Source organism: Rhea americana, unplaced genomic scaffold (genome assembly GCF_003343005.1).
Source record: "Rhea americana isolate MKP2758 unplaced genomic scaffold, rheAme1 scaffold_58, whole genome shotgun sequence".
In the NCBI taxonomy this organism is placed as follows: Eukaryota; Metazoa; Chordata; class Aves; order Rheiformes; family Rheidae; genus Rhea; species Rhea americana.
Genome location: NW_028186734.1, coordinates 4,548,560 through 4,575,482, shown reverse-complemented (window position 1 = coordinate 4,575,482; position 26,923 = coordinate 4,548,560). Strand labels below are relative to the sequence as shown.

General features: G+C 35.2%; 1 protein-coding gene across 5 annotated transcripts in view; it reads right to left on the bottom strand.

Moving 5' to 3' along the window:
• Nucleotides 1-8,199: 8,199 nt before the first annotated feature.
• Nucleotides 8,200-26,923, bottom strand: part of RBBP8 (RB binding protein 8, endonuclease) — a 43,209-nt gene continuing 24,485 nt past the window's right edge. For all 5 annotated transcript variants that reach the window (XM_085319350.1, XM_085319353.1, XM_085319348.1 and 2 more), the window contains 13 exons: nucleotides 26,445-26,614; nucleotides 24,879-24,980; nucleotides 23,701-23,798; nucleotides 22,921-23,048; nucleotides 21,088-21,976; nucleotides 20,876-21,002; nucleotides 19,677-19,777; nucleotides 18,925-19,039; nucleotides 17,813-17,983; nucleotides 17,150-17,219; nucleotides 16,021-16,117; nucleotides 11,422-11,563; nucleotides 8,200-8,838 (listed from right to left, as the gene is read on the bottom strand). In XM_085319350.1, coding sequence (XP_085175476.1) covers nucleotides 8,741-8,838; nucleotides 11,422-11,563; nucleotides 16,021-16,117; nucleotides 17,150-17,219; nucleotides 17,813-17,983; nucleotides 18,925-19,039; nucleotides 19,677-19,777; nucleotides 20,876-21,002; nucleotides 21,088-21,976; nucleotides 22,921-23,048; nucleotides 23,701-23,798; nucleotides 24,879-24,980; nucleotides 26,445-26,614 — 2,308 coding nt within the window. In that variant the 3' untranslated portion in view covers nucleotides 8,200-8,740. The remainder of the gene's footprint in view (nucleotides 8,839-11,421; nucleotides 11,564-16,020; nucleotides 16,118-17,149; nucleotides 17,220-17,812; nucleotides 17,984-18,924; nucleotides 19,040-19,676; nucleotides 19,778-20,875; nucleotides 21,003-21,087; nucleotides 21,977-22,920; nucleotides 23,049-23,700; nucleotides 23,799-24,878; nucleotides 24,981-26,444; nucleotides 26,615-26,923) is intronic.

Sequence of the window (26,923 nt, the reverse complement as noted above, 5' to 3'; positions counted from 1 at the left end):
AACACCTTGACAAAATTTTCGCAGAAGTCTTCCTTATTTTTTCTGTAGAGAGAAAGAGCCTTAACAAAGTCATGAGACATGCTGACCCAAGGCTCCCCCTCATCGATGCTCTCAGGTGACTAAGGAAGGAAATGGAGGAGATAAGACACACAGGCAATTCTTTTCTCTGCAATGGATAACACCTTTCGAGAGTCACTAAGAAAATACTCTATGTCAATACTCAGCAGTTGAGAAATTAWTTTTTTTTAAAGCTCCCCTTTAATAGTTAACTCTTTCAGTACAGGCTTGATAAGAAGAGTCATACTTCTGATGATTTCATGTGATTATCTTCTGTAGACGGAGAGAGAAGTGGCAGAAATCATGGTTAAAAATCTTTTTACATTTCTTTTTCTCATGCTTAAGTGTCAAATTATTAGGACTAGACGTCAAAAATTCCATTGCTTTGTCTGAATGATCTGCCAATCACTTAATAACTTGTTAACTATGATTAGAGTGTATCTGGCAGGCAAGCAAACGGAAAAGTATTCAATTGATAACCAGCAAGCAACACCCCTCAAAAATGCCTATAAAGAGCACAGTGATTTGAGAGAGTGTTGTCAGGATGATGTTGTCTGCTTCTATTAATTTGGCAGTGACGATATAAACTGAATTGCACTAGGACAGACTGAAATCCTTCAGCAAGCTTAATATTTCAAAAATTATTTTTTAGATGTAATTTTGTGGAAAATTTTGACTTTTTGCTCCAAAGTGGAATGCTAATATAATTAGAGCAACTGGATGTTCCCATGGAAGAGAACTAGTAAAGCAACATTTCTGATTTGCTTCTGATTAGGACCCTATTATATTTATCCTTATATGTGCGTGATAGAAAACCTGTGTTTTTGCAAACTAACTCAAGTGAAAGTAAACTTGAATTAAAATTATCTCTTCCAAGACATCTGTTCAACATTAAAGGAGTTTCAACTCATTATCTGATATATGTTATCTAAGATACTGCTAGCATTATTTTTTCATTTTATGCTTCTTTTCAATTGCTACTTTAATTCCCAAGCTCTCTGGAATAGTGAGTCATTAGGAATGTCATTACAAAGACTGTGTTTAATCTATCTTTTCCCACAACTGATTTACCCAAGGGCACAAGTAAAGCACATGTAGCAGATTCCCAGAGGTCCCCAAATCATCATATATTTCTCATCTAGCTTTAGTTCAGTCACTTCATTTAACACTGTTCTAAAAAGACTCATTGCTTTGTAATTTTGACTGTGAGATACTGGGTAGCCTCCACCATCCCATGGATTTAAACTGATAAACGAATTTGAATTTTTTTCTCCTCTGCTTCGTGTTTCAAGTGCACCTGATCTACACTGTAATTTCCTGCCTGTTTCTACAGGCTTTGGAGTATATGCATATAATGTTCTTTTCTATTCTATTAGTATGTTATTTTCTAAAGCTATCTTCATAGGAAAACACTGGCTAAATATAAACAATATGTGAGCTAAGCTATGAAGTCAGTGAAAATGAATTTATTCAAAACAGTAATTACCTAACTTCAAATAATTTGGGGCTGAATTTGAAATACGGAAAAAAAATCAAAAAACTCTACTGATTTCTCAAAAATTGATTTCTCTAAAATTTAAAGTCATACAGTAAGAACATCAAGGATGTCCAATGTAGTCTACTGAGAAATAAGAAGATGAAAAAAGGGAGTTGTCCTGCATTTACAAATCTTGGTTAAAATGATGTTCGTTCTCATATAGTAGCTGAAATGTATTGACATCTTTCATCACCACATCAATCTGAGGAGAAAGGCAGTAGAACAGAGGTAGACCCACCATACCTTCTGGAGATATTTTGCTTTTTTTGTGTGTGTTGTGAATGTCTCTTATGTACCACCTGACTGTACTCAAGACTTACGTTGTACATTGTCTGGCTCCAAACATAGCCACTTATTAGTATAGAAAGCTTTTACAAAGTGAGAGTATTCTGATCAGGTAAGGTATTCTATTTTAAGGACACATCTTCATGGTAAATACAGTGCTTTCAGCTTAAATCACCTTTCCCTTCTGTAACAAAAAACTTCTCTCCCCTCTCTCCCTCAAGCTCCAAATAATTTATWTAACTGGATGTTAAAAATGAGCCTGGTCTATAAATTAAACTCTGATAGCCTTGTTCACCCTGCAGTGGACAAAATACACCCATGGCCAAATGGTCTTCAAATGTCCTCAAAATTCCTACTGGGTAAGGTTGTCTCCCACAATAGTTACTTCTGGGGAGACATTTCTGTCCTTCAGCAGAGAATCCCAGAGCCTCTCCTCAGAGTGGATGTCAAGGAGTACGTCCCAGCCGTCTGGGAGCCACGTGGTACCKCTGTGATGATATTTGTATCTAAAGCAGGTGCCCTGGATGCCAAATACCTAGCCATGAGGGTATCCTACAGATAGTCTAAAGAGGAGAGTTAGACCTCTCCTCTATCAAGTTACCTTTTAAATAGACCTCTTAAATAGGCCTCTCTTCTGTATTAAAAGGGTGGGAGAAGGAAGACACAGCTGCAACCCAGGAAAAAATCATGTATGACCATCAAGGGAAAAGAGATTTATCTATATTTATGGTGGCTGTAATTTCAAACTTCATGGTCAAAAAGCATTGTGTATTTTTATATTACGTCCTTGTTCTAAGACATAGTACTCATACAACCATGAAGTTCAACCCAAGCTGTGCTGACATACCACTTCGTAATCTATAAAACAATTCACAGAAGACAACAYTGTTTATATAGTCTACAGCATGTTGTTTTTCCATGTGCTGGACACATACAGGAAGACAACGTGTCCTCCAAGACTGCACGCAAAGTGCAGACTAGAGAAACAAGAGGAATTCTGGAGYTTTGCATTTCTTTTTATCCCATGAAACTGTTCTAAATGGGCATCAAGCAAACCCAGCCCATCTTCCCTCACGTTGAACTTTGGGCTTCTTTCTGAACTGTTTTGCTGCCTCCCTGGGTAGTCAGCTGTTCCTATGTGTACACAGAGGCTGCTTCTGTTAATTTTATACTTATTCTGTGCAAGAGCAAGGCAAAGAGTGAATCTGTTCAGACTGAGTAGTCTGTCTGTACTAGTACCCAGAAGAGAAAGATATCATGGTTCCTTCTTCCAAATTTTCCGTAACTGATTTGTTCAAATACAACATAAACCCTTTCTTTGAGAACTGGGGCTGAGGAGACCAGATTGATTTTATTACTGATTATTACTAAGAAGAAGAGTCTACTGATACCTCATGATGTATCTACAGCCAGCACCTCACCATCCTCTCTCTCTGCTCTTCTCATTTTACAAAAAGGAATAATTTTGTTCTCTTGTACCTTGTTTTTGATTAATCAGCAGGCAGACATTGCCTTTCTCCCGCTTTATTCAGCACGTGCCATGCATTCTTCCTGCTTGAGAAAGGCAAAGCTCAAAAGCACAATGAATTAAAAGCTGAGATGGCCTTGCAGCCACCCTGTGGACTTTTGAATAACAATCTGATTCGTGCTCCTGGCAGCCCAAGAAACACCACTTAGGATGAACAGCGTGCTTCTGGGGTTGAGCCCTGCCCGTGGGTAGGACAGCTAGTGCCCCGCACATGCTCAAGTTGTYGACTGCCATCTTTATGTTCTTGGGAACAACCAGCTTGAGATCTGCACCATCTTCAGGCCCATACCAGTATCTTAATATCACAAACTTGAATATATGCTAAGAATCATTAATAACACGGGGGCAACACTCTCTGTACACCAGTATTACAGAAGCAGCTTTGGTGAAACTGCAGATCCAATTTAAGAAAAGATGACTTCCAGAAACCACTTCAACCCATTCCAGTGGGTGTAGCTTTTCATGACATCAAATAGATCAGTTTTTAGATATTATTGTCTCTTTGGGGATTGTTACTATGACAGAATCTTGTAAACAGAGGTGGGATGAGGCTACTATGGGAAGGTCAAATCTTTTAAATCCCAGTTATAGTTAATGTGGTAGCATTATATAGCTATATATAATTTATATTTAAATTAATATATAATTCATTTAATTAGGTTTAAAAAAGACACACAAATCCTAGCATTAATTACYCCAAGTTTTTCCTTAATTTGTAAAGGCAACAGGCAGAACATCYGAATCACAATTCACTGTCACAGGCAGTAACAGGAAACTAAAGGGTAGTTGTTTTCAGCCAACTATCCCAGTCTCCTCCAGATATATGCTAACCCACTTCAACTTGCAGTTTAGACCTGGAATTCTCTTTCTTGTGCTCACTACTTCCAGCTCACCATGAGGAACACGGCTCACCCCTCTGACCATGTTGCTGACTGCGATGGCAAAGTGCTGTGGTGGAACAAAGGCCRATGTGCCTTCTGAATGTGATGGTCTTTACATTACTCTTTAGTGGATTTTTTCTGTTTGGGTTTGACTGGCTCTCTTTCTTCTTCCTTTTCCTCTGGGCAAAAAATAAATGTTATTGCAAGGATATGATAAAAATATAGGCAGGCTGTAATTAGAAATTGTAATTAGAAATTATTGCAATTAGAAATTTGTAACTGAACTGCTAAATTGTGTTAATTTCATTCTTGTTTTTGTACATAAAAAGTTTCTCAGACTTCTAGTATTTCCTTAGGAATTTCTTGTTGAAAGGGAAATCAGTCCTTCATGTAGTCTAACCCTTTCTATTCTTGTTTCCGTGTGATTTTTTAAAATTGTCTGATCTTTTACTTTTCAAGATGAAATCTGATTTTSAGTAGTGAAGTATTTTTTGTGGCAGTAGAACAAGATCCTAGAAAAAGATCTAAATTTTTAAAGGTCACTGAAATCTTCGAAAAAGAGCGAACTAAGCGGGAATAGCGTTGAGGCTGCATTACTTGTAAAAACAGTCACTTACTGCCCTCTGGTGGAGTTCTACTATCCTCACAGACACCAACTGCCTTTCGAAAATAGGTGTATTGATAAAATACTCATTTGATGGTAGGTTGTGCACATTTATGTACTGAGAACCTCTGCAGATTCTCTTTTGTATTTTTCATTTGAATCAGTAGCGAACTCTGGAGTACGTAGATGTTACTATCAAATGGCAGAGCCTGAACTATGGTACACTTCAACGTAAGTGTTACAGCAACATAGCATGTGGGTATTTGCTGCGCATTTGGTGACAGAACTCTTAACCCATTTGGAGGTCGACAGATGCAGACCAGAAGTTGGGGCACAGCACACACTGAAAAGGAAAGAGTACCTCAAATAGTAAGATTCGCTAGCAAATGTATTGTGAAATTTTGGCAATATCAAGAACATAACGAAGCTAAGTATGCCCAAGCTGGGAGAGACATACTGAAATGCAGACACCTCCTCTACAATACTCTCCCAACTTCCTGTAAACTAAACTTTAGGAACCCCTGAATTAGAGGTAGTATCCTTAACACATCCTCGATGACTTCTTTCTGCCATATATTTATGTATTTTTTAACCTGCCTAAACTTTTGGTATCCATAATATCCCGTAGCAGTTCGATGGTATTGGATTACGCAGGAAAATGATCCGTTTTGCTTCTAACTGAACCTGCTACCTGAGGTCCCTTAGTGAGCAGTCCTTCCATTTATTGTTTCTACATTTCACGACTATCATCTATCAGACCCCTGTCCTGTGTCTCCTTTTCAGACTGATTCTTACCTTCTGCTTTGCAAACCTCCCCTCTGGCCCTCTTTYCTATATTCTAGTCTAACTGGTGTCTCTTTTACAGCGAACAATTTAGCCCTCTCCCACTTTGCCCTCCAGCCCTTTTCAAAACACCTAGAAACAGGTTGAAGACAACAGGTTCTAGCAGAACTCCACTATCACTTCATCCCACTGTGGTGATTTGGCTGTACCTATTCTTCCCCCTCCTCCCAGTCCTTTCAGTAAGCATAACCTATGAGAGGACCTTTCCTTTTTTGCTGTGACATGCTGGTTCTACTACAAGCATCAGACAAACCACCCTTTGACACCTTTGAAGACTGGAGGCATGACTTGCCTTCAAAAAGTCATGTTGACTCTTCCCCTTGCATTTATCCATATGTCTGCAAATAAGAGTTAGCTCACTGTTTCCAATGCTCCATAAAACTAATCAGGCTGCAGTTCCACGAAGCTCCTTGGAGTCCTTTTTAAASCTGATGGAAAAATTGTCACTTTCTACTCCTCAAACATCAAAGCTGTTTTAAGTGGCAAGGTCCAGGCCACAGTTGGGTTAGCAGTTTCCTGTCTGCCTTTTCAATCCCTGGGAACACCTTCCAGCTTCTGCAACTTTGCTGACACTCATCTCATCGACCTTTTCTGCCACTTCAGTTTGCAACAGCTCCCATGACCCTCTCTGCAAAGAAAGGCTCTTAAGCACTTTTGTAATGAACATCAGTTTAAAAATTCCAGCTTTTCTTGATGCATTATCTTTAAACTTTCCCATTACATTTTCTTCATTTACTCTAACTCAATGTAAGGTTTGCTCTGATACTTTTAAAAAAAGATTTACAATTAATTCTAATTCTTCAGGAAACTCTTCCTGTCCCATGTGTATATGCATAACTTTATAATGAATTTTACATTTGATGTGTTTACAGTGCATTTCTACTTTCCTTTAGTGGGCCAAATTGCTATTTTTAAAGGTTTTCTTTATTTAAATGTAGCCTCCAGCACTTTGCAGTTTTCTTTTTTGATGGATGTGTATTTATTCAAAGCATCTCACTGTTGCTTTTTAGTAGTTTGCAAGATACCTGCAAGAATTTTACCTTTTTGGCAGCAAGTTTTCTAATTTTCAGGAAACTAGAACTACCTTTGCACGTGTTCTTTGATTAACTTTGATTAAGAAASAGACCTTTACAATGGCTAAACATTTAGTGTCACATGCTTCAGTATACATGGAAGCAACTGAAGATTTCATTTGTTATTTGGCTTTTTGCCTTTGCTGTTCCTTAGGATACTCCTATGAGAGGTTAAAGGAAATCAATGGACTAARGAGCCAGGATGGTGGCAATGACTCATGATATACCTTCTGTTCTTCTGCAAGGCCTATGATCTTAAGAGGATTTTTTATTAGTTAGTGGTACAATTAAATTTGTCTACAGTTGGTTTTTTTAAGCATATGCAATAATCTCTCCTCCAGCATAGCCTACTGTCACTCCTATGTAACTGCACATAGAACTACATGGTCCTAGTCCTAGAGTACTTAAGCATATATATTTTTTAATATGTATGCATATGTGTGCACATATGAAAATTATGTATGCACTTAAATAGTTGCCTATTTTATGATCTCTGTTTAAACAGAATTCATTGGTTGAGACAATCCCTGGCTATACACTGTTTGGACATATATCCTTATATGTAGGAAAAGAATAATAAGAGTTTTATTACTTTATGCTTTGGAGGATACAGCATGCTAAAAATTTATGCCTTTGCACGAGAATCAGAGTGTCCAGGATTAAACTGGGGGAATAAAGGAAAACCTTGCCCGCAGGCATACTGGCAGAAAGGGAAGMGGAGAAAAAAAGAGGAAGAAATTGAAACTGATGTGGAAAAGTTTCCTGCAAACACTAAACATTAAAAAGCACATTACATTATACCCTTGCAGCATTATTTTGTAATAACAGATGCTCCTGAAAATAGTCTTGATTTTCATCTAATTAAGCCCTTTCACATCACCAAAAAAAGCATAGCATGGACCTGCTGTGAAGGAAAAAAAGTTTGAACTTCCTTGACGGCTGGGCCTTACCTGGGATTATTTCTTTCAAGTATCTTCTAACAGTCTTTGGTCTGCCTGTATAAAACCATTGCCCTGTCCAGTCATGCTCAATGCACTTACTTTGCAAATGCCGGTAGGAAACTGCCTATACTCCTTGCTACCAGAACTCATTAAAAATGCCTATACAGAATGCCTTGTAGTCTAGTGGACAGCAGTGGTCATCACCTAGTAAAACTCCAAGCATAGCTGTCATCCAAATTTAAAAGTAACGATGCTTATTTCCATATCAATGTAACTGAATACACACAGATCAAAGATCAAAGAGAGAGAGAGAGAGAGAGAGAGAGAGAGAGAGAGAGAGAGAGAGAGAGAGAGAGCATAGATATTCTAATTTAAAGGCCAAGAAAAATGTGATACTATATATTTAACACCAAAAGTTTAAGACAGAGGCTTAGACTGAATGACTTTTACATCTCCAAACTATTAACAAATCGATACCTTTCATATTTAATACATTTTTATTACAAGTAGATATAACAACTATTGCCAAAAGAGGAAAGCTATATATATATAAAAAAAATCCAGTGCAAAATGGAAGAGCCCTACAAAATCTGCGTTTCTGTTCCCATTGACAGGCAACATTTAGACCTTGCATGAGCAACTGTGATCTCAGGGATTTCAAAGCAGTTACTCACTGACACAAAGTTTAGAAAGGAATTGCTAGAGTTTTAGCTCTTGACTTCAAAAAGAAAAATGAGAGACTCACTGTCTGGCAGCTGCAAAAATTAATACAAAATGTATTAACAAAAATATGAAACAAACTTACATTAAATAGTTTTGCTTCCTGGTACATAYTTCAGATTTTCAAAAGAATTTTTTAAAATTTACATACCTAATGAAATGATTTATTGTTGTAGAAAACACAGTTCTTTATTTCAAGTTCATATTAACTATAAATATCTAAGGACAGGAAAGATATCCCTCAGGCTGCTGTGCCGTATTTCTCCATCATTTACGTCTTCTGCTCTTTGCCTTTTGGAGAAAACATTACAGCATAAGGCTGCCGTCTCTTTGGACGCTGACAGGGAGCAAGGTCCTCTTTAATGTATCCTTAAAAGAATAAGAGCAAATCTGTGTTAAGAAATACAACATATAAAAACACTTAACTTCAGTTTCATTTTTTTGTTTGCTCTCAAAAAAATAATTTGACTTTTTTTTTCTTTTGGAAATGGTTCTCACTYGAGAAAAAGTTAAGAGATATCAGGGTGCATTCCACCGAATCTATCATTAATGAAAACATTTAGCTGCTTTCCAGTAAGTGACTGTATAGCAATGCAATACAAACAAATAATATTGAATCTACAGAGAAAAGAGGCTATGAATTGTTCATCTAGTTAAAGCAAAATTGCATGTTTCATTCTTTTCTATAAAAGATTTTCTAAGAACAAAAAATATAAAACTAAATATAAAATTACTGCAAGCTGAGTTGCTTAATAAAAAATCACTTAAAATGTATTCTCTACTCTTTCACAGGAAACTTCGGGCATGTGTGCTTTATCAGTCTCAATAGTACAGCCCTCTGTTTTAAGAGCATTCTTTATTTATTAAAGACTGTCCACCTGGAAAAAGCCAAATAGTAACCTATGGATCAAAAACACCTTGAGCTGCTCTCTGATGTGGAAATTTTCTACACATTTTTCTTAACATGCTCAACCTGGCTAACACTGATAGTAAGCAGAAATTTTATGCAAATCAGTTACAGCATCTGTCTTTTGTCAAACCCTTACTGTTTATCAGCGCTAACATCTGCTGAAGTAAGAATAATAGATTTGTACTTCATAGCTGGAAAAGTGCTTTCTGTTCAACTCTCAATTATTTAAAATATAATTGCTTTAGATACCATTAAGAGACAGAAAATACATCGCCCTGCATCCCCTACTTTGGAGTGACAACTGCAATTGCTTATCATTCTGAATGTGTATCTTCACTTTCTGTTTTCTGATTTCTTGTTGTACTCTTGTATAATACGGCCTTTGCCAAGACAGGGGAGATCCAAAGTCTCCCTCTGATATCCTGCTGAGGACCACAAACAACCAAACAGCTGTTGCTTCAGCAGAACAATGAGGCAGCTAGRAAACTAGTTTTAACAAGGTTGCAAGCAGATCCCAGACAGGTGGTAACAGTCTCCCTAACAGGTTTTCTTGATCTCTTGAAGTTGTAAATGGACATGGCTTGTTCAGACCAGCTTTCTCATTGGCTGCAACAGTAAAGGACAATCAGGCTGGAAAAGGAAGGACTAAGATTTGGTCATCTTGGAAGGGATAATGATCAAGATCCAGAGTAGGCTCTACGGTGTTGAGATTTCTCCCTCTCCATCTTGTTGTCTAAGATAAAGGAGTAATGGATTAGAAATTCTTAATCAAGTACTACCTGATTGCATACACAAGAGAAAGCAGATAACTTACTGGGGAAGTGGCAATTCAGCAGCACTCCTGAGGTGCAGGCTACATGGACAGAAGGATTTAATTTTCCATACATGGTGCTACACACAATTTATGGCAAAGAATGAACCATTTCCTGAAGACTAACCAAACCCAAAGGTACTTAACAGCCTACTAACCATCGTAAAACCCTTGAATAGATATTTAAGAATGGTAAACTTAACTAGGGCTTCAACAAGAAATCCAACCCCCACAACAGGAAAGGCTTAACATTTTGAACTCCATGTTTGAAATGCTCATATTCCTTGGAACCACAGGTTCAAATGAAATTAACTCAACTCAGTAAGTCTTGATTAAAATTCATTATACACCTCATACAGCTCTTATAAGTCTCAAAAAAAGAAAAAAAAAGGCTCTATTCTGAAAGATTAAGGATGATACTCTAACACTACTATACAAGAACACACACAAGACCCTGGCTAAATTTTCCTATGCCTGACCTGAAACTATTCAAGAATAGAGAAAAATAAGCAAAGATTAATGTTTCATAACCAATAACATATATGTTAATATGCAAGTAACTCAAAGAGAGTTAATCTAGGACTCCTTACATCCAAATTTCACTTCTTCTGAAGAAACTTTCATACAGTATAGTATAAACTCARTAGGTTTTAAAGTCATTATTGAAAACTACATTTTATTCCAAGTTCCAGAGGYATCACAAAAATTATTTATGGGAAGAACACACTTCTCTGTGAGGAGGAGTCAAAAACTAGCTTCTGAGTTTCACTAATAGTCAGGGTATATGTATTAAGAATTACTTAATCATACCTTAATCTCAACCTCTCAGTTATTATGTGATACTAGGGAGCTCTAAAGATCCAGACAAAGTTCAAAAATGGTACCTGTCTTCAGTAAGTGCCATCCCTCTGCTTTGTCTCTTAAAATGTCAAAAGTTCTTGCTTTGATTCAAAGAGAAGTAGGATTTTAATTAATTTGTCTGAAAATCTCATTTTTTTCCACCAYGTCTATCTAGGCTCTGAGAAAATCCTCCTTATAGTCCTTCCTGCTTTGTATTCTAAAAGCTGCTTAAAAAGGCAGTGTTTGTTCAAAGTAATGATTGTCGATAGGTGCATGAGCTCAACAGAACTGTGTGAGAGAGGCTGCTTTATGAAACAGATAATTTCAGGAGTCCATTTTAGAAAGAATCAGCTGCAAGAAAAGTGCTTTATAAGCCATTTTATGCACAAACCTCTTTCCACACAAGTTTGGGTGGAAGGAAATCCAACCTCCCAGAAATTTTCAGGTGTACTTKGAGGAATGTAGCGAAATCTATGTCTTGAACAGGAAGCCAGTTTCTTTTCTCTCTCTTCTGCTGGAATGTCTGCATAATACTAAATGTCAGAAAATAAAAACTCTAAGTTAACAAATTCATACATAACAAGTTACTGCATTACACAATGAAATTATCAATCACTGCCTATTAACACAGTTATCTAAATATGTTGGTGAGGATAGCTAAGAGTTATGATAATGGCCAGATAACACATCTTTAAAGTTTACTGAATTGATAGATTAAGTAAAACCCTACAATGTTTTATTTGTTAGAGTTATATCTTTTAACATATGTACTAAGTTTATGCATGTGTATAATTACTTACGTCAAAAGTTTTAGTTATTAATTTTATAAAGCTAAATAGCATAGGGRTTGAAATAGATTGGAATTTTCTAATGAATAGTCTAAACTTTAGCATTTGCAAATAAAATAGAAAAAAATGAAAAACCTTGCTGCAAAAACGTATGCTACAAAATTCTTCACAGTGTCTAAATTTACAGTATCTACAGCAGACAAGTAAAAATGCTTCCTGGTTCATTAGCCTCAAATTAGGAGTGTTGAAAACAGCTAGTTAAACATATGCTGACTGACACTGGGATTCCAGGAACTATCTGCCAGCTGGGGATTCTCCAGAGTATGTAGTAAATTAGATACCTATTCTCTTATCTGTCAGCTGTGTTGAAGGCTGCACTGAGAGAAGTGTATACTCTGCAGACTTCTTTGCAGGCTGGTTCCCATGTGCAGCATCACAAAAAGATATTTTTATAGTGCAGCTCTGTAGTGTTTTAGACTGTAATTCTAGCTAGCATCTCCCCAAAATAGCAATTTAGAACCAACACACTATATAGTACTGAAGTATTTTTAAAGCTGAATGCACCATATGATCTAAGTGGCAAGCAGAAAGTCTCAGTCTGGATTGCAAAAGCAACCTGGCCCTCATAAAAGGGATAAAACAATTCTACCAAAGTAATACAGTATTGTGATCCAGAGAGGCAAACTACAATTTCAAACCTCATTCAGTCAGTCAGTTAGAAAGTGATTTGGAGTGGAGATTGGAAAGGAGTAGAACATTTGTGTTAGAGTTTACTACCTTTCTCCACCTACTGGTAGAAAGATCACAGAAAACCTATCTATTTGGAACATTAAAGCGCACCAATAGATTCCTTTTTTCTTTATAGGTGTCAGGTGAATTATAAAATAGGCATAAAAATCCTGTTCCCCAAGACAGTGATATATATATATAGAGAGAGAGAGATGGCTGGATGGACATGTACATACACACACTGACGATTGTTTAGATAAGAGTAATCACAATCGGCGGGGTGGAGGGAAAACAGTGACAAAACTGCACGAACTGGGAAGAAAGGTGGAGGGTTTTTTTCTTTAGTTTTAATGTTTCTGTAGACTACAGGAAGTGTAGCTCTGCCTGAAACTGAGGTACATTTTCTCCCCCCAAAAGAGCAATATAAATTTCTTGTCTTGTTACAAAGTTTGATACCAGAAGATATTTTCCTCTAAAAACCCTCATTAGTACAGGAATTTTATCTAACATATGGGTTTCCTGGTCAAGAACAGAGATTCAGTTTGTTAGCAGGCTGTATCCAAGATACAAGATTACTCGTCTGTCTTCTACAAAGCCCTCGTATGTAAGGTAGAATGAACTGCACGTTCTATAAAAAACAATCAGGAATGGTTATGAGCCCCTAGTAAAAGTTCTACAAAATATTTGTGCACTGAGCCCAATACAGCCCCAACAGTAAAACCTCTCTCAATTAGTAAATGTGACCAAACTTTAAAAAGTTTAAAGTGTTTGCCATTGTYTTATACACTTCCCTCAAGCAGGAAATTTTAAAGTGGACATCAGCAGCTCATGGATTGAGTCACATAAAGGGAGGAGGCACTGTTAGTGAACTAGACTTCAAAGACCAGATGAAAAAATGTCTGTGTCACCAAGTGGAAGATCTAGAGATTGATGAGAGAAGTAGAATAGGTAATTATCATCTAAGTACATATCAGTTTCCACTAATAAAGCTCAAAAATGACAAGGTGTTAAGTCAACAGAGTTAACTATAAAAATTCTGCAGTCCATATTTAAACCAGTCAGATTAACATCAGTTTTATTTAAAGATAATTAGCAGTAGGCTTTATGTTTGTCCTTTAGACAGCTTGGAATTCTAGAAAATACCTTGTTAAAAAAAATCTGCAGTGTGTTGCATTCTTTCTTTAGACTTTAAAGGAAAAAGTTATAGTGAATGAAACAATGAAAAAAATACAGTAAAGTCTTGCAGGAACAGAAAATARAAAGATAAATCAATAATCAGTCTAAGTAATTATTCAATAGAAATCAAAAAGTCACTTTTTTATTTTGGCTCCTTTAGAAATGTACTGAGGTTGACAGAGAATGAAAGAGTAACATATGTTTGCTAGATAGAAAAGTAAAAAGACCTGTCAGACATTTTCTAGCCTTTTGAATGATGATCAGATCAAGATCAGAGAAGTATTAACATCGATCTCTCTAGCCATAGCAGTTACAGTCCCTCAAACATTCAAGCTTCATTTCTCCTTATGTGAAAAGATACGCAAAATCCCATCTCGCAGTATCTTCTCTGTAAAGAACTGTTTACAGAGCTCTACATTTACTTGGAATCTCAAGAAAATTACAGATTCTTAAAATACTTTTCATTAACTCTTTGCAAAGTCACTTAGAGTCATTTCTGTAATCTAACTGTACATAAAGATATCTGATTCTCCTGCTTATTTAAAATCTAGCTAGATTGAATATCCACACTAGCAAATGTTGCTTTTACAAGCTACCAGTAATTCCTGCATATAATCTTTCTTTGATCATGTTACAAAGTCATCATACAAAACATAGCAAGACATCTTATCAGAGATTCTATGCAGAAAAGTGAATGAGATGCTTCCACAAAGTTTTAAGATTAGGATGTAAAGGACTTAAATATCATTTTGCTAAGCAGGTACAGAAGTCAAATCCCTCACTCTTCTCAGAATGAAAATAATTCCTGCCCACCCCCAAAATAAACTGCTTGCAGTGCCTTGCCAGAAACAATTTACTGATTTCTATCCACTCCCTAAATATTTCCTCAGACTTTGGAGACTTTTCAAAACCATAATGGCTAATAAGTAAGCCAAGATGTTTTAAACATCATTTGTGCTTTGTCTAATACTCCCTTTTTCCATAAGCATTTCATTCAAAGCTAGCTTTCTTACGGTGCAATGATAGAGCCAAGCATTCCACACATTCCGAGACATTTGTCTTGAACGGCCTATAGTTTCTAAAGCTTAATGTAGAAATCTAGTATTGTAAAATAGAGGCTACAAATGTTTCCAAATATCATGGTTACCACTTTAATTAACTTGCCAGAAAGTGACAAGAACTGGATTTGCTGAGAGAAGATCTATAGCTTGCAGAGACAGGAAATTAAAATAGTTAAAATACAGCTCTTGGCCCGAGAAATAGACTCAAGTATTTCTTTTAATCCTGTTTTCTTTCAAACTCTGAATTAAACATATTTTTGAAAATGGTATTTATAGTTGACTGTAAAACTCAATAATTTCTATTTAATGAGATTTATCAAGGCAATTTTTCAGGAATATATTCTAATAAGTCTTCAGCTAACTAAATATGACTTAACAATAAAATGAATAGTACAACGATCTAAGAAAAATGTTAAGTGAAATTAAGTGAAAAGACTCCAGAGAGAATCTCTTATTCAGTCATTAATCCACATTTATGGAATGTCATCATGATCATAGACTTTCAGCCTGGAGTTAGTTAGGCTATTAACAAGCAAATTAAACATGTTCTTATTACATATTTAATAATTTCAGTATTTTATATCTGTACAAAGCATCTGAAAGCAGTTTAGTACTATGAAAGAGAGGAAAGAGCTGCTAGAGTAACAAAAAGGAAACTTGTAATGCAAAACCTAAAATCTTATACTTTTTAAAAAAATCTGTATATATTTTTGTAAGCATTTGCACATACATACGCATTTGCATCTATGCCAGTGTAGGTATCTGAAAATACAGACACCTCAGAACACAAGAAACAAAAGCAAACCAAGACATACAGAAACAATACTTGTACTGGTTAGGATGGCTGGAGAAGATAAAAACATTCCCTAATTCAGCAGCTTAAAATTTTAGTAAAGCTTTTGAGCTAATATTTAGAGGCTTGTAAATCATTCTCTGACTAGCTAATATAAGTATTTTTTTTAAAATAATGAAAATCTTATAGAAACTTCTCACATCACGGATTCAATCTTCAAACAGATATAAGACAAAAAAGAAAAAGAAATCAAGACATTAAGCTATTTGCAGTTACTACAGTTAAAAAAGCTTAGTAAATAGCTTAGTAAACAGCATTTACTTCTTTGCTACTTTATGTATTGGTAATGCTGTAATCATATTCTTAATTTCAACAGCATTTTAGAACTTTGATAATAGCAGAGTTGAAATGCAAGACTGACCAAAATTTAGAGCACTACTTACTATTTCACACTCCTTACAAGTATGGCCCAGCAATTTTCTTCTTTCTTCCTTCTTTCGAATGACCTCAATATGAGGAAAATCTAACACAGTATTCTTTCTGAAAAGCAAAAATGTTTTTGTATGATAGCAGATCTGTTTGCGCTACAAATCTGGAAATTTTGCCCCCCCCCCTTTTTTTTTGAGAACACAATGAAAAGGAGTATTAAGAAAGAAAAGAAAAAGAAAAGAAAAGAAAAGAAAAGAAAAAAAATCACGGAATGTCTGCAATATCCATCCACTCTCCATTTCACATCTGAACAAGACTTTTTCTATAAGCAAAAGAGTTTCAGGATGTTTTTTTAATGTCATATGATATTTAGACAGATATGTGTCTCAGATTTTGATGGCTTTTCATAGGTCTAAAATAATTACTATATCTAATTTACTCAAAAATATATCTTTTTTAATTTATAAACTTATTTTACATGGAACAGAAGTTATTGCAATGATTACTGAAAGAGGAATGTATGTTGGGGGGCTAACAGATTGTTTTCAACTTTGTGTTTTCTTTTTCAAAGCTGCACTAGAAAAATCCTTTTTCCTTTACAAACAGAACACAGGCTGAGGTAAAAAATAAGCCAGTAACTATTTAATAGAAGGGTTTAATATCATTATGAAGATTCATGTTACCAATTATGATTGTACAGAAAGGCAACAGACATAGTATTAAGAGGTATAGTTATTAAATATTCTTGATTTACTGCCTAGGGAAAGGGGCAAAAAAACAAGAGATAAGTAAATATTTTTACTTGGATTAGTAACCCATAGCTTCTTTGATCGTAAACTCCTGCATGACCACAAAACTATAAAAARCAGCATAGATTATGAAATATTGCATTCAATAAAGTTATAAAAAGCAAAAGTAGCAATCTCTTCCTTTTTAGCTAATGTGATGGACATGCCTCTCAAACTGTTTATAGGGTTTTCCTACTGAGCTTTTACCTAAATAACTAGATTAGCCACCTGTACACCTATAGCTGCTAGTAAGCTGCATAAAACCAGGCTTACTTTATCGAAGGAAAAAATCTCTATGGGGAAGGAATAAAAAAACAATCTTAAAATGCCTATATTAATAAACAAACAACATTACCTTTCATCACTTTTGAAGTAGGGCTCCACAAAAGCTTTCTGTTTGGTCTTATCTTGTTTATCCTCATATTCTGTAAATATATATGCAGAAATAAAAAAAATCCACCAGTCATAAGTTTTAACAAACTGCCTGGAGACGTGTTTATAAAATGATTAGCCAGCTATTAAGAAATACAAGGATGACATATAAAGTCTGCTCTGAGGCAGAAGATTCAATCAGATACTAAAAGTAGTATAGAATTGAATGAACCAGTAACCAAAAAGCATAACTGGAAAAGCAGGAAGACAACAGTAAAAGCAGAATAGGAAAGATGAGCAGAACAGTAAAAGAATGGTTGACTAAAATACAGAACACTAAGAAATCAAGAAAGAGAGAAGGTAAACCCCAGACAAAATCTAGTGTTTCCCTTAAGAGTCATTCTGCTGTACAGCCCCTATTAACATCCATCACTGTTACCATATTTGTGTGGTGGCTATATAAATGAATTCCTAAAATATGTTTTAAAGTGGTTTATATTATGTCCTTGCAATGGATGAATTCCCCCATTAACTTTGGAAAAATGAGCTCATGGTTTATTTGATCCAAGAGAACCAAGCTTGATTTCAAGTCAGCTCTTGTAGTTTGACCAGTCTAACAAAGACAAAAAAAAAAAAAAAAACCCACTCTTTAGCTTTTTGCTTGCTGCTGCTCTTTCTTTATCTTGCTCATCATCATGAAGAGTTTCTTTTTCATCATATGCAGATGGACTATCTTCTGCTAGGCAGGATTCATATTCTTCATGGCTTGTTCGATCAAACATTTCTGTTAAGGTATCATTCATTTTATTTTCTCCTCCTATTAAAATAAATAAATAAATAAATAAATAAATAAACAAACTAAACCATAATAAATATCCAAATCTGTCTCCCAACAATTTAACAACGCTCAAAACAATGCTTTTATATATTTTGATTGAATGCATATCAAAAGAACAGATACCTACTTCCAGCTCCAGTACTGGTTAACTTAACGTTGTTGATATGTTTATTCTTTCTGTGTTCTTTTATCAATCTTTTAAATACGGATAATGCTTACTTATTTTTCATAAAGACACTTTGATTCCATTGGTAAATGCTGATTAATTGCAAATCACTKTGATTATCTTTAATCTTAATATTACACACACATTTTTTTTGTTGTTGTAACTATGGAGATACCCAAGCACAAGGATACACCTTCTGCGGGTAGGAGATAAACTACAGGAATGTGATTAAGTTGCATGTACTTCAGAAACACATATACACGCCCTTAGAGGTCACTGCTTTGCAGCCATAAATCACCAGATACCATACAGTAAGTGTGATATAAACATATTTGGATTTATTTTAAATGTACTAGTTCTATTTATGTCTCATACAAAATGAAATTAGTCTTTCTACAGAAAGTCTGATATGATTACACAGCAAGCTTCCAAATTTGTTTGTCCTGCAAGCATGTTTGTTGCAGATGAAAACAGAAATAAAATATGGTTAATATTTAACAACTTAAGCAATGTTAAAAGGAAAGATACTAGTTCTGTCTCAATAAATCCTATCACTCTATTTTAGGTTAAAAAAAAAAAAAAAAGCCACTGATTCTACTAGGAAGCAGGCTAGGTGATCATTGCAATCTGCAAAAATACATCAGTGCTTTATAATGCAAACCATTCTCTATTATCTATACACACAGAGGAAAGTAGTACATAATATTCTTTCCTCTTCCAAAAAAAGCACATGAAAGAGGAAAAAAAGTCTTACCTGGACTACTTTCTTGGTTTTGCTCTTGGTTTTTCATTTTTAATAGTATACTTTCACTAACATACGTATAATCCATATCAACACCTTCCCCTCCAGTCCTTGACTGAGAATCATCCTGAATAAACAAAGCAAACATAAGATAACGGCACTTAGATGTAACTGATGTACTCAGTGTCATGCTTTKCATCTGAAAACCTTTTCATGTCAGTTATTGCAACTTCTTTGACACTTTTTCTGCTATATTTTCTGCTGTAGTACTTTCATGATAAAGATGCAGAAACTAGGTAACAGAATAACTCAAAATATCGATGAAGCATACAGAAATACAGCTCAGGAAAATTCTCAGCAACCCTGTTGTTTCTAACAGTCAAGCTGCATGCAAGGTTTACACATCTTCCACTGCTTAATATAAAGTGGTATCACAGTGAACGTTTTTCACAGGAAAAAAGAGAGACTCGGAACACCTGTCTTAAGAAAAAAAAAAAAAAAAAAAAGGAGCAATTTCATATTTAGTATCTGCCTGCAAAGTTTATCAAATACAAGATGATGATTGTTGGAACTTTTTAAAATAACTTGCAGCACTATGTACACACAAAATATTTTAAGAGTTAAATTGATATACCAAGTGAGCTGAATTCAGATTTTTGTTAGCAAGTGGTGGTTTTGGTCTACCTAGAAAAAAGGTACTTCTTGAATTTTTTTTTTTTCAATGCTGTGTATCATATAGACTTGTTACAAAAAAGGTAGATTACCTTTGTATCAACCACGGTAATGTCCATTTTGTACTGTGAAAGGTCAGCTCCTGGATCTATGCTCCACTGAAGGTTTTCTAAAGAAGATTTATCTTTAAGTTCTGGATGCAGAGAATATGACAAAGACGACAAACAATCAGTATCAAACTCTGTCACCAGCATCCAATAACATCTAAATCACAAGGTGTTTTTTTTTTTAATCAATTCATCCTTAGTTTTAAGGATTGATTATTCTCAAATGATAAGCATGCTAATCTGGGATAAATCATATTTTATCTAAAGATTCAGAAGCAATGAGTAATAATAATAATTTTGAGTCATATTTGGGAAGCACATTACTCYTACGTGTTTGTATGAAGTAAATAAATATTCTTGCAGTAAAAATATGTCTACTATGTAAATGAACTAATATTAAAATTGGATAGATCAATAAGAACACAAAAGTTAAAGACATTAGAGTCATCTCTGGAACAGTGACTAGGAGACTCATCTGTGAAGTAGAGGTTTAGCTTCCTAGCTACATGACAACATGAACAACTGACTTTTTTTAATTCTCAAGTATTTCTAAATAAAGGATGCAGTGTAATGGTTAGCTAAGGAGTACAGAAGCAGTGATTCTGCAATCCCAGTTGGAAAAATTAAAATGTTAGCAATGGGATCACTTACAGTAAAGAAGATGCAACACCTGCAAGGGAGATTATTTGACAGAACCTGTCAGTTTTAAGTAGGAGCAGAAATTTCTTTAAAGGATCATCAGGAATCATAAACATTAACAATAGGGTTTATCCTTACACTTAAGTACAGTTTTAAAGCATTTGATGTAGACAGTATAAATTCAAACTTCCTGAGATTGTTTCAATATCTTTTATTCAAATGTTGTAGTAAGCCACTGTGTACAGTAATAGCAGTGTTAAATAAACCAGCAAGCCCATTGAGTTTAAAGCTGAAAGTCAGCAACATATCTATTGCATAGCAGAAGAAGAATACCAGGAAGATACTGGTGAAGAAAATCTTAATGAAATATAGTAAATCATGATACAGATCAAAAAGCTAGAGGTGATAATAAAAACAGGATTAAGTTGAAGGACACCAGAAAAAGTGATTACTGTGAAAGAAAAGAAGATACGAAAAATTCTGTTCAACCATAGCATTCGCTGGCAGGTACTGAGAGGGTAGAAGGAACATTTTCATAAAGTTACCTTGTTCATTTTGTAGTGCTTTAGTTTTTGGTAGTCTACAAGGGTTTGGTTGAAGTACAGATGCTGGTTCAGACTCTTCGTGTCCTGTCCTTGTTTTTTTTCTATTTGGTACATGGCCACTGGCAACCTAACAACATATTGCAATTTTACCATTTCCAAACACTTAAAAAATAATATTCCAGAAGGGAAAAAAATAAACAGAAAAAACATACCTTCATGTCATCAAAAAGATGTTCTGTCTCTACAGTGTTTAGCAGTGGTGCAATTTTGAAGGGAGGGACATCTTCTTTCATTTGGATGTGTTTTTTGTTATCTGAGAATGTTTTTCCCACCATTGTCCCTTGTACATAAGGTTCCTCTTGTAAATCTCTGCCAAACAAACAACTCTCACTGTTGGCATTTTGAATGGATGGTGAATCCTCAGGAATGGACTTCCCTAGCTGTGAAAAAACATCATGCAGAGTCACCTGTTTCAGTCTATTTTTACAGGTTTCTTCACTTCCTTGTTTTTTCTCTTGGCAACGAACTGCAGAGAAGCGATCAGACAGATCCAAAGGTTTATCAACCGTATGTTCTCCATTAACAAGCTGAATGTTTGCTTCGAAAGGCACAGAGTTCTCTTTGTTGAAGGATGTTTTTTCGCAGCTAATTGCAAGCTCATCTTCAGCTTTCTTTCTCTTAGCACATCTGCCTTCTAACTGCTTATGATGTATGAGAAAGAAATCACTGATCTTGATCACCTCATTTTTAGCTGCGCAAGCATTTCCAATGCAAGTTCCAGCCTCATTAGTATTCTTTTTCACAACCATTTGCCTATTGATAGAGGCCTGGCTGATCACTGAGTTGATTTCAGTTCCAAGATTAAGTGGTGCAACAAAAGCAACATCTTCAGATTTTGATCTACTTTTATGAGATCTGGAATTGGAAGGATTGTTGAAGGGGTTGGTTTTGAGATTAGGCTTCAATCCTGAATCTAAAATACAAGGGGCATGACTTGTACTTGAGTTGTTCTTCATACTGCTAGAAGCTCCAAAAACGGGAGAAGCTACCTGAGAATCCCAGTCAGCGTGCGGTTGAGAGTCCTGAGACGGCTCTGAAAGACTGAATACAGCGAAAGATGAAATATTTTTCTGGTGCACACAAGGAGCTGGAGGAGGGAGAAAAGGGGATATGCAAAAGACGTAAGTTTCCTTGTGGTGATACACATTAAAGCTGTCAGWGCTGCTAGTAGTAACTGAACACTGAAGGAAAAAGAAAAGGGAAACTTTTGGTCTAGGAGTATTGTTGCCAAAAGAACTGTAAAAGGCAGGAAATCAAAATCCTAGTCCTTTATTTTAGTGTGGTGTCAAATTCTATTCTACATTCAGCTGAGAATCAAGGACAGAATTAAGCCCACCTAGGAATCTCACCTATCAAAGGGTTTCCCACCTTTAAGTGCAGTCATATGGAAAAAGGTGGGACAGGCTGATACAGACGCCTATCTTGGTCTCTGTATAGATCTTATCAGCACAATCACAGATTTTCTAACCTTCTGCAAATGAAGAAAAAATCTGCAAGGTTCTTTCAGGTACTCTTGTACACTCCAATACACACTTCAAGTAGTGTCCTGTCCTTCAAGATGACAAATGGGTGCTAAAGAAATCCACTTTAGGCCACAACACCCTGAAGAGGGTGAAAAGAGCAACAGACCACTAATATGACATCTTGTCAGTAGAAGAAAAGATTTTTGTTCATTTTCTCACCCCAGGCCACTTACTCCCAAGTTTAGGGGCCTCAGAAGATACCTCTCAATAAAAATTCAGTGAGGGAGGGAACGTGTATATCAAAAGCCAATATCAAAAGTTTGAGAGAGAAGAAAAAGTCCAGTTTTGCAATTTTATAGTTCCTTTTCTTCTAATGCTAACCTATTTACTTGAAATAAGCTTTATATAAAAAATAATCTATACCTTTAAAACAAACTGCTTTAAAGCTTTAAATTCTACTAAACTCAGAAGTTCATTTAAACCTGTTTAGAACAATATTATTCTAACTGAGCAGAAACACACCCTAAACTGTTGTTATCATTTGTTGATTCAGAAGCTGGGTGTTTTCTTGATTCTTCAGACTGCATGCTCTCTGGATCCTGGTTCATAACAATATTAGCGGTGGGAGGACTCAGTACACTCTGGGGCTCCTTGCAGGTGATAAAGCAAAACAAAGAAGAGGTATGAGAAACTATTAGAATTAAAAATTATAAATATCCTAGGCTTGCACATAAGTAGTCCAAAGTCCAATTCATACTGAATCTCTCAAAGCTCTGAAAAATAATGTTCAAAAAAGAGATGAAATTTTCACCAGCAAATTTTAAAGATGACTTGCAGAAATTCAAAAACTTTTTCATTCAAATTCACACATAGACATAAGTTTTCCTTTGTTTATAAGAAAAATCTGTGTAGCATGCATAATACCATCTTCATGGTAGCAACCAAGCAAAAACATCTAATAATCTAATATAAGCCTCTAAACTGTCTCATCGCCAGGTAATTTTAATATTTCAAACTTGCATTAGTGCACAAATAGAGTAGACAGACTTAAAGTTTAGTTCACCCCCTTAGTCAAACTCAGAAGTCATTTACAGGGTGAGAATTCCTTTCCCTTTGAACATGTTAGCACAGTTTTTTGCTAGAGCAATTCTGTAATAAACAAGTAAAAGCAGACCTGAGTGAGATTATTTGGGCTCCAAACAGTTTTGTAGAATTTTAAAGTAAGAGTAAAATACCGTTTTCCAAAACAACTGGCATAAAAAGCTCATATAATCATATGAGAAATTCGGGAATATTGCTTACAGATTCCTCTTGAACAGCAAGTCCAATTGTTTCTGCCACTACTGCAGCCAAGTTAAAAGATGGTCTTGGAACAGGATAGCCTCCAATCTTCTGTTTATCTGGTGGGTACAAGGAAGTTCACTTAATGAGTTATGCATGCGTTCTAATATTCTACTCCACTCATAGAAATATTACAAACTCTGAACTAAAAAGATCACCAATTAAAATCTAATAATTATGGAAATGGGCTGACTTGTTCCATATAAAGTCAAATCCAGAAGTGGTGAGGGGAGGAGAAAGACACAAAAAGTATTTCTGACATTAATGAAGAGCTGTATCAGAGAGAGATRTGCTTCTTATTTGGATACAGCTTCCCAAAATTAACATACAGGAAAAAAAAAAAAAGTTGCTTTACAAACTCCCAATCCAGGGCATGAGCTGTCTGAGAACAGCATGTACTGTATATTTATAGTGAATTTATTGTGTTGCCTATTTCCTAGGTAGCACTTAAAATTATTCTTCTAACTTTGAAGTTAGAAGAGGGAGATCACTCTCTCTTCTTTTAGGAGTTTAACATCATTCAGTTGATTAAATCGGGAGAAGTGATATGATAAGGAAATAAAAGAACTACCATCATTACAACCCTGATCTACATGAGTATTTCAGAATCCTGTCACTTACAGTCAAAAATTTCACAGAAATATCAACAACATAGAAAAATCTTGAAATGTTACATAAGCTTTCAAAGATTGGTTTCTGAAGAAGGACTTAAGACAGCAATACCAATTCACAATTGCAAAAGAGGGAATAATTAACAAAAGAACTTCTATATGTTACACATGACTTCAGATGATAAATGCAATTCTTCAAATATTTTCATACTAAATTTACAGCTAGAAAATCAGACATAAGATAATYGGATGAGTAACCCAAAATATAACAAGTCAGTAGTAAAAGCTGCACTGGGCTTCTTATTTCTTGATTTTTAAGTTCTGATGCTAAGTCACTAGATTATATAATTTTACAGGGTATGCATTTCAGCACAAATTCTGCTATTAAAGATTATTTCCTTTTCTGTCTCCTTAGTTCAGATAGACGATGAATTGAATCCCAACAGCTGATGACAGCAGAATGAGGATTTTACTAAATCTTGTCCTTATTTTGAGAAGAATTAAAACTGAAGGTATTAATATACTTACTTGGCACAGGAGACAGCTGTGGATCACAAGTATCTGCCACTAGTATCTCCTCTCCGTGGTGACTGTTTGCTTGAGTGGAACAGAGTGGGATTTTTCCAAACTCTAGAAGATGATGTATAAACATTTTCACTGGGTGAAATGAGATAGCCTTTTGTGATAATTATGCTTAGATATAGACTCTGATCTTAAAAGCACTTGAACATAATTTTTATCATGTCAATATATCCACTTATTTAAGCACATCTGACTTTTTATTTCGASGTATCACTATGACAAATTGTTCACAAAATTTTCATGGTAATCCTTTCTCTTGCAGGTATGATCCCAGCCAGTCAGCTTCCACCATAAAATAATGCTGATATATAATTATGTCTCCTTCTATACTGAGTGCACATACAGCAAATATTCAGTCTACAATTTACCTCTTGGTATAGCAGCAAGACTACTGATTAAAGAATAAACTGTCCAGGARTATAATCCGCTGTATCAGCTAAGGTACTGAAAAAATGAAAAGCCTGATATCTGAAACAAGCAACCTTATTTATGCTGTGTAGTTCTTTACAGCTGGACACCAACAGCTTTCCATAACCATTAGATGCTGTGATAGGTACTAACAGTCTCTTTGTTAGGTATTTTACTTTGGTTTGATTTAGTATTTTTTTTTTTTAATTCAGAAAATGGATAGAAACAGGCATATTTAGAAAGGAAAGAAAATGATTCACACCAAGAAAATTAGAGGCATAAAGTAAATAGCGTAAATAATCCACTCTCCTCACCCCACAGTTGTGCTTTTCTATTTTTGCAAAGAAACTTTTAGTCAAGTCTTATATCTTCATCTAAACAAATATATTTTTAAAAAGATATTTTTTATTCCACAAGAAATCATCCAGGTGCTCTTACCACGTTAATTCATTTCCTGTGCATCATTAAAATACAACCAAGAAGTCCCCTTTTTCATAAAAATATTTCTCACAGTTAAAATACATTACAGTTATTCCTATTGACATACAGAACCAAATTTGATTAAATTAAATGTGCACAATACTAAAGGTCACAAAACAAACGCAAATACCATATCAGAAGTAGAAAAAGGAACATCAGGTAGGTGCTAGAATTAGATACCTATCAGTTTCAGTAGCACCACTTTGATTGCAGGATAATTGCTGAATGTGCCAAGACATACATTTCACTCCCCACTAGGTGGTGATAAAGATATGCACACAAGTCAAACCCAAGTATATTTTTGTCTGAAGTTGCAGAAGAGATAGGTGTTGGAAAACTCTTATATTTGCATGCACACATGGATGAAGAATAGAGGAGGGAATGGTTAAGTAGGCGCTGAAGACAAGCTTTAAGTATATCGGTAATATAACAGTTATTGTTAAAGCTCATATATTACAGCATAAATGGAAAAAGCCCCCCCAAAATAAATAAAAAGATGATTAGTAAGGCTTTTTTTAGTTTTCTACCTTCCAATATCATATTTATGTTATTTTTTTCCYTTAGTCCTTCCTTAAAAAACTTTAAAATTTATTTTAAAAACAAAAACAAATASCATATTCTTACCACTGTTGCTTTCAGCACGTTCCAAATCTGTGTGTGTATGTTCTATGTATCGGATATGTCTATTCTCTTTCTTCCTTCTCATACGATTAGCCACRGAAAATGAGGAAGTCAGAACTGGAGAATCTGGAATGATGCCTTCTTCCAATTCAACTGCTTGTTGCTTTTGCTCTCTGAGGACAAAATTAAGTGGTTAAACAAAATCCCAAGTCAGCAAGATGAAGGGCTTTAGTTGTAGCAAGTAGGAAAATCATATGTTTTAAGAAAGCAACAATTTAGAAAATACAGTAATCTTAACATCACAATGTAAGAAAAATTAATAATATAACCAAGATTTCAGACACAACCAACAAATACACAATTACTCCATCAAGTCTGAGAACGGTATATAACCCTTGCTCTTCACAGCTGAAGTCAACATCTGCCTACTGCATCATCAAAGACTTTTTACTGGAAACTAGGAACTGTGAAGTTCTCTGAAC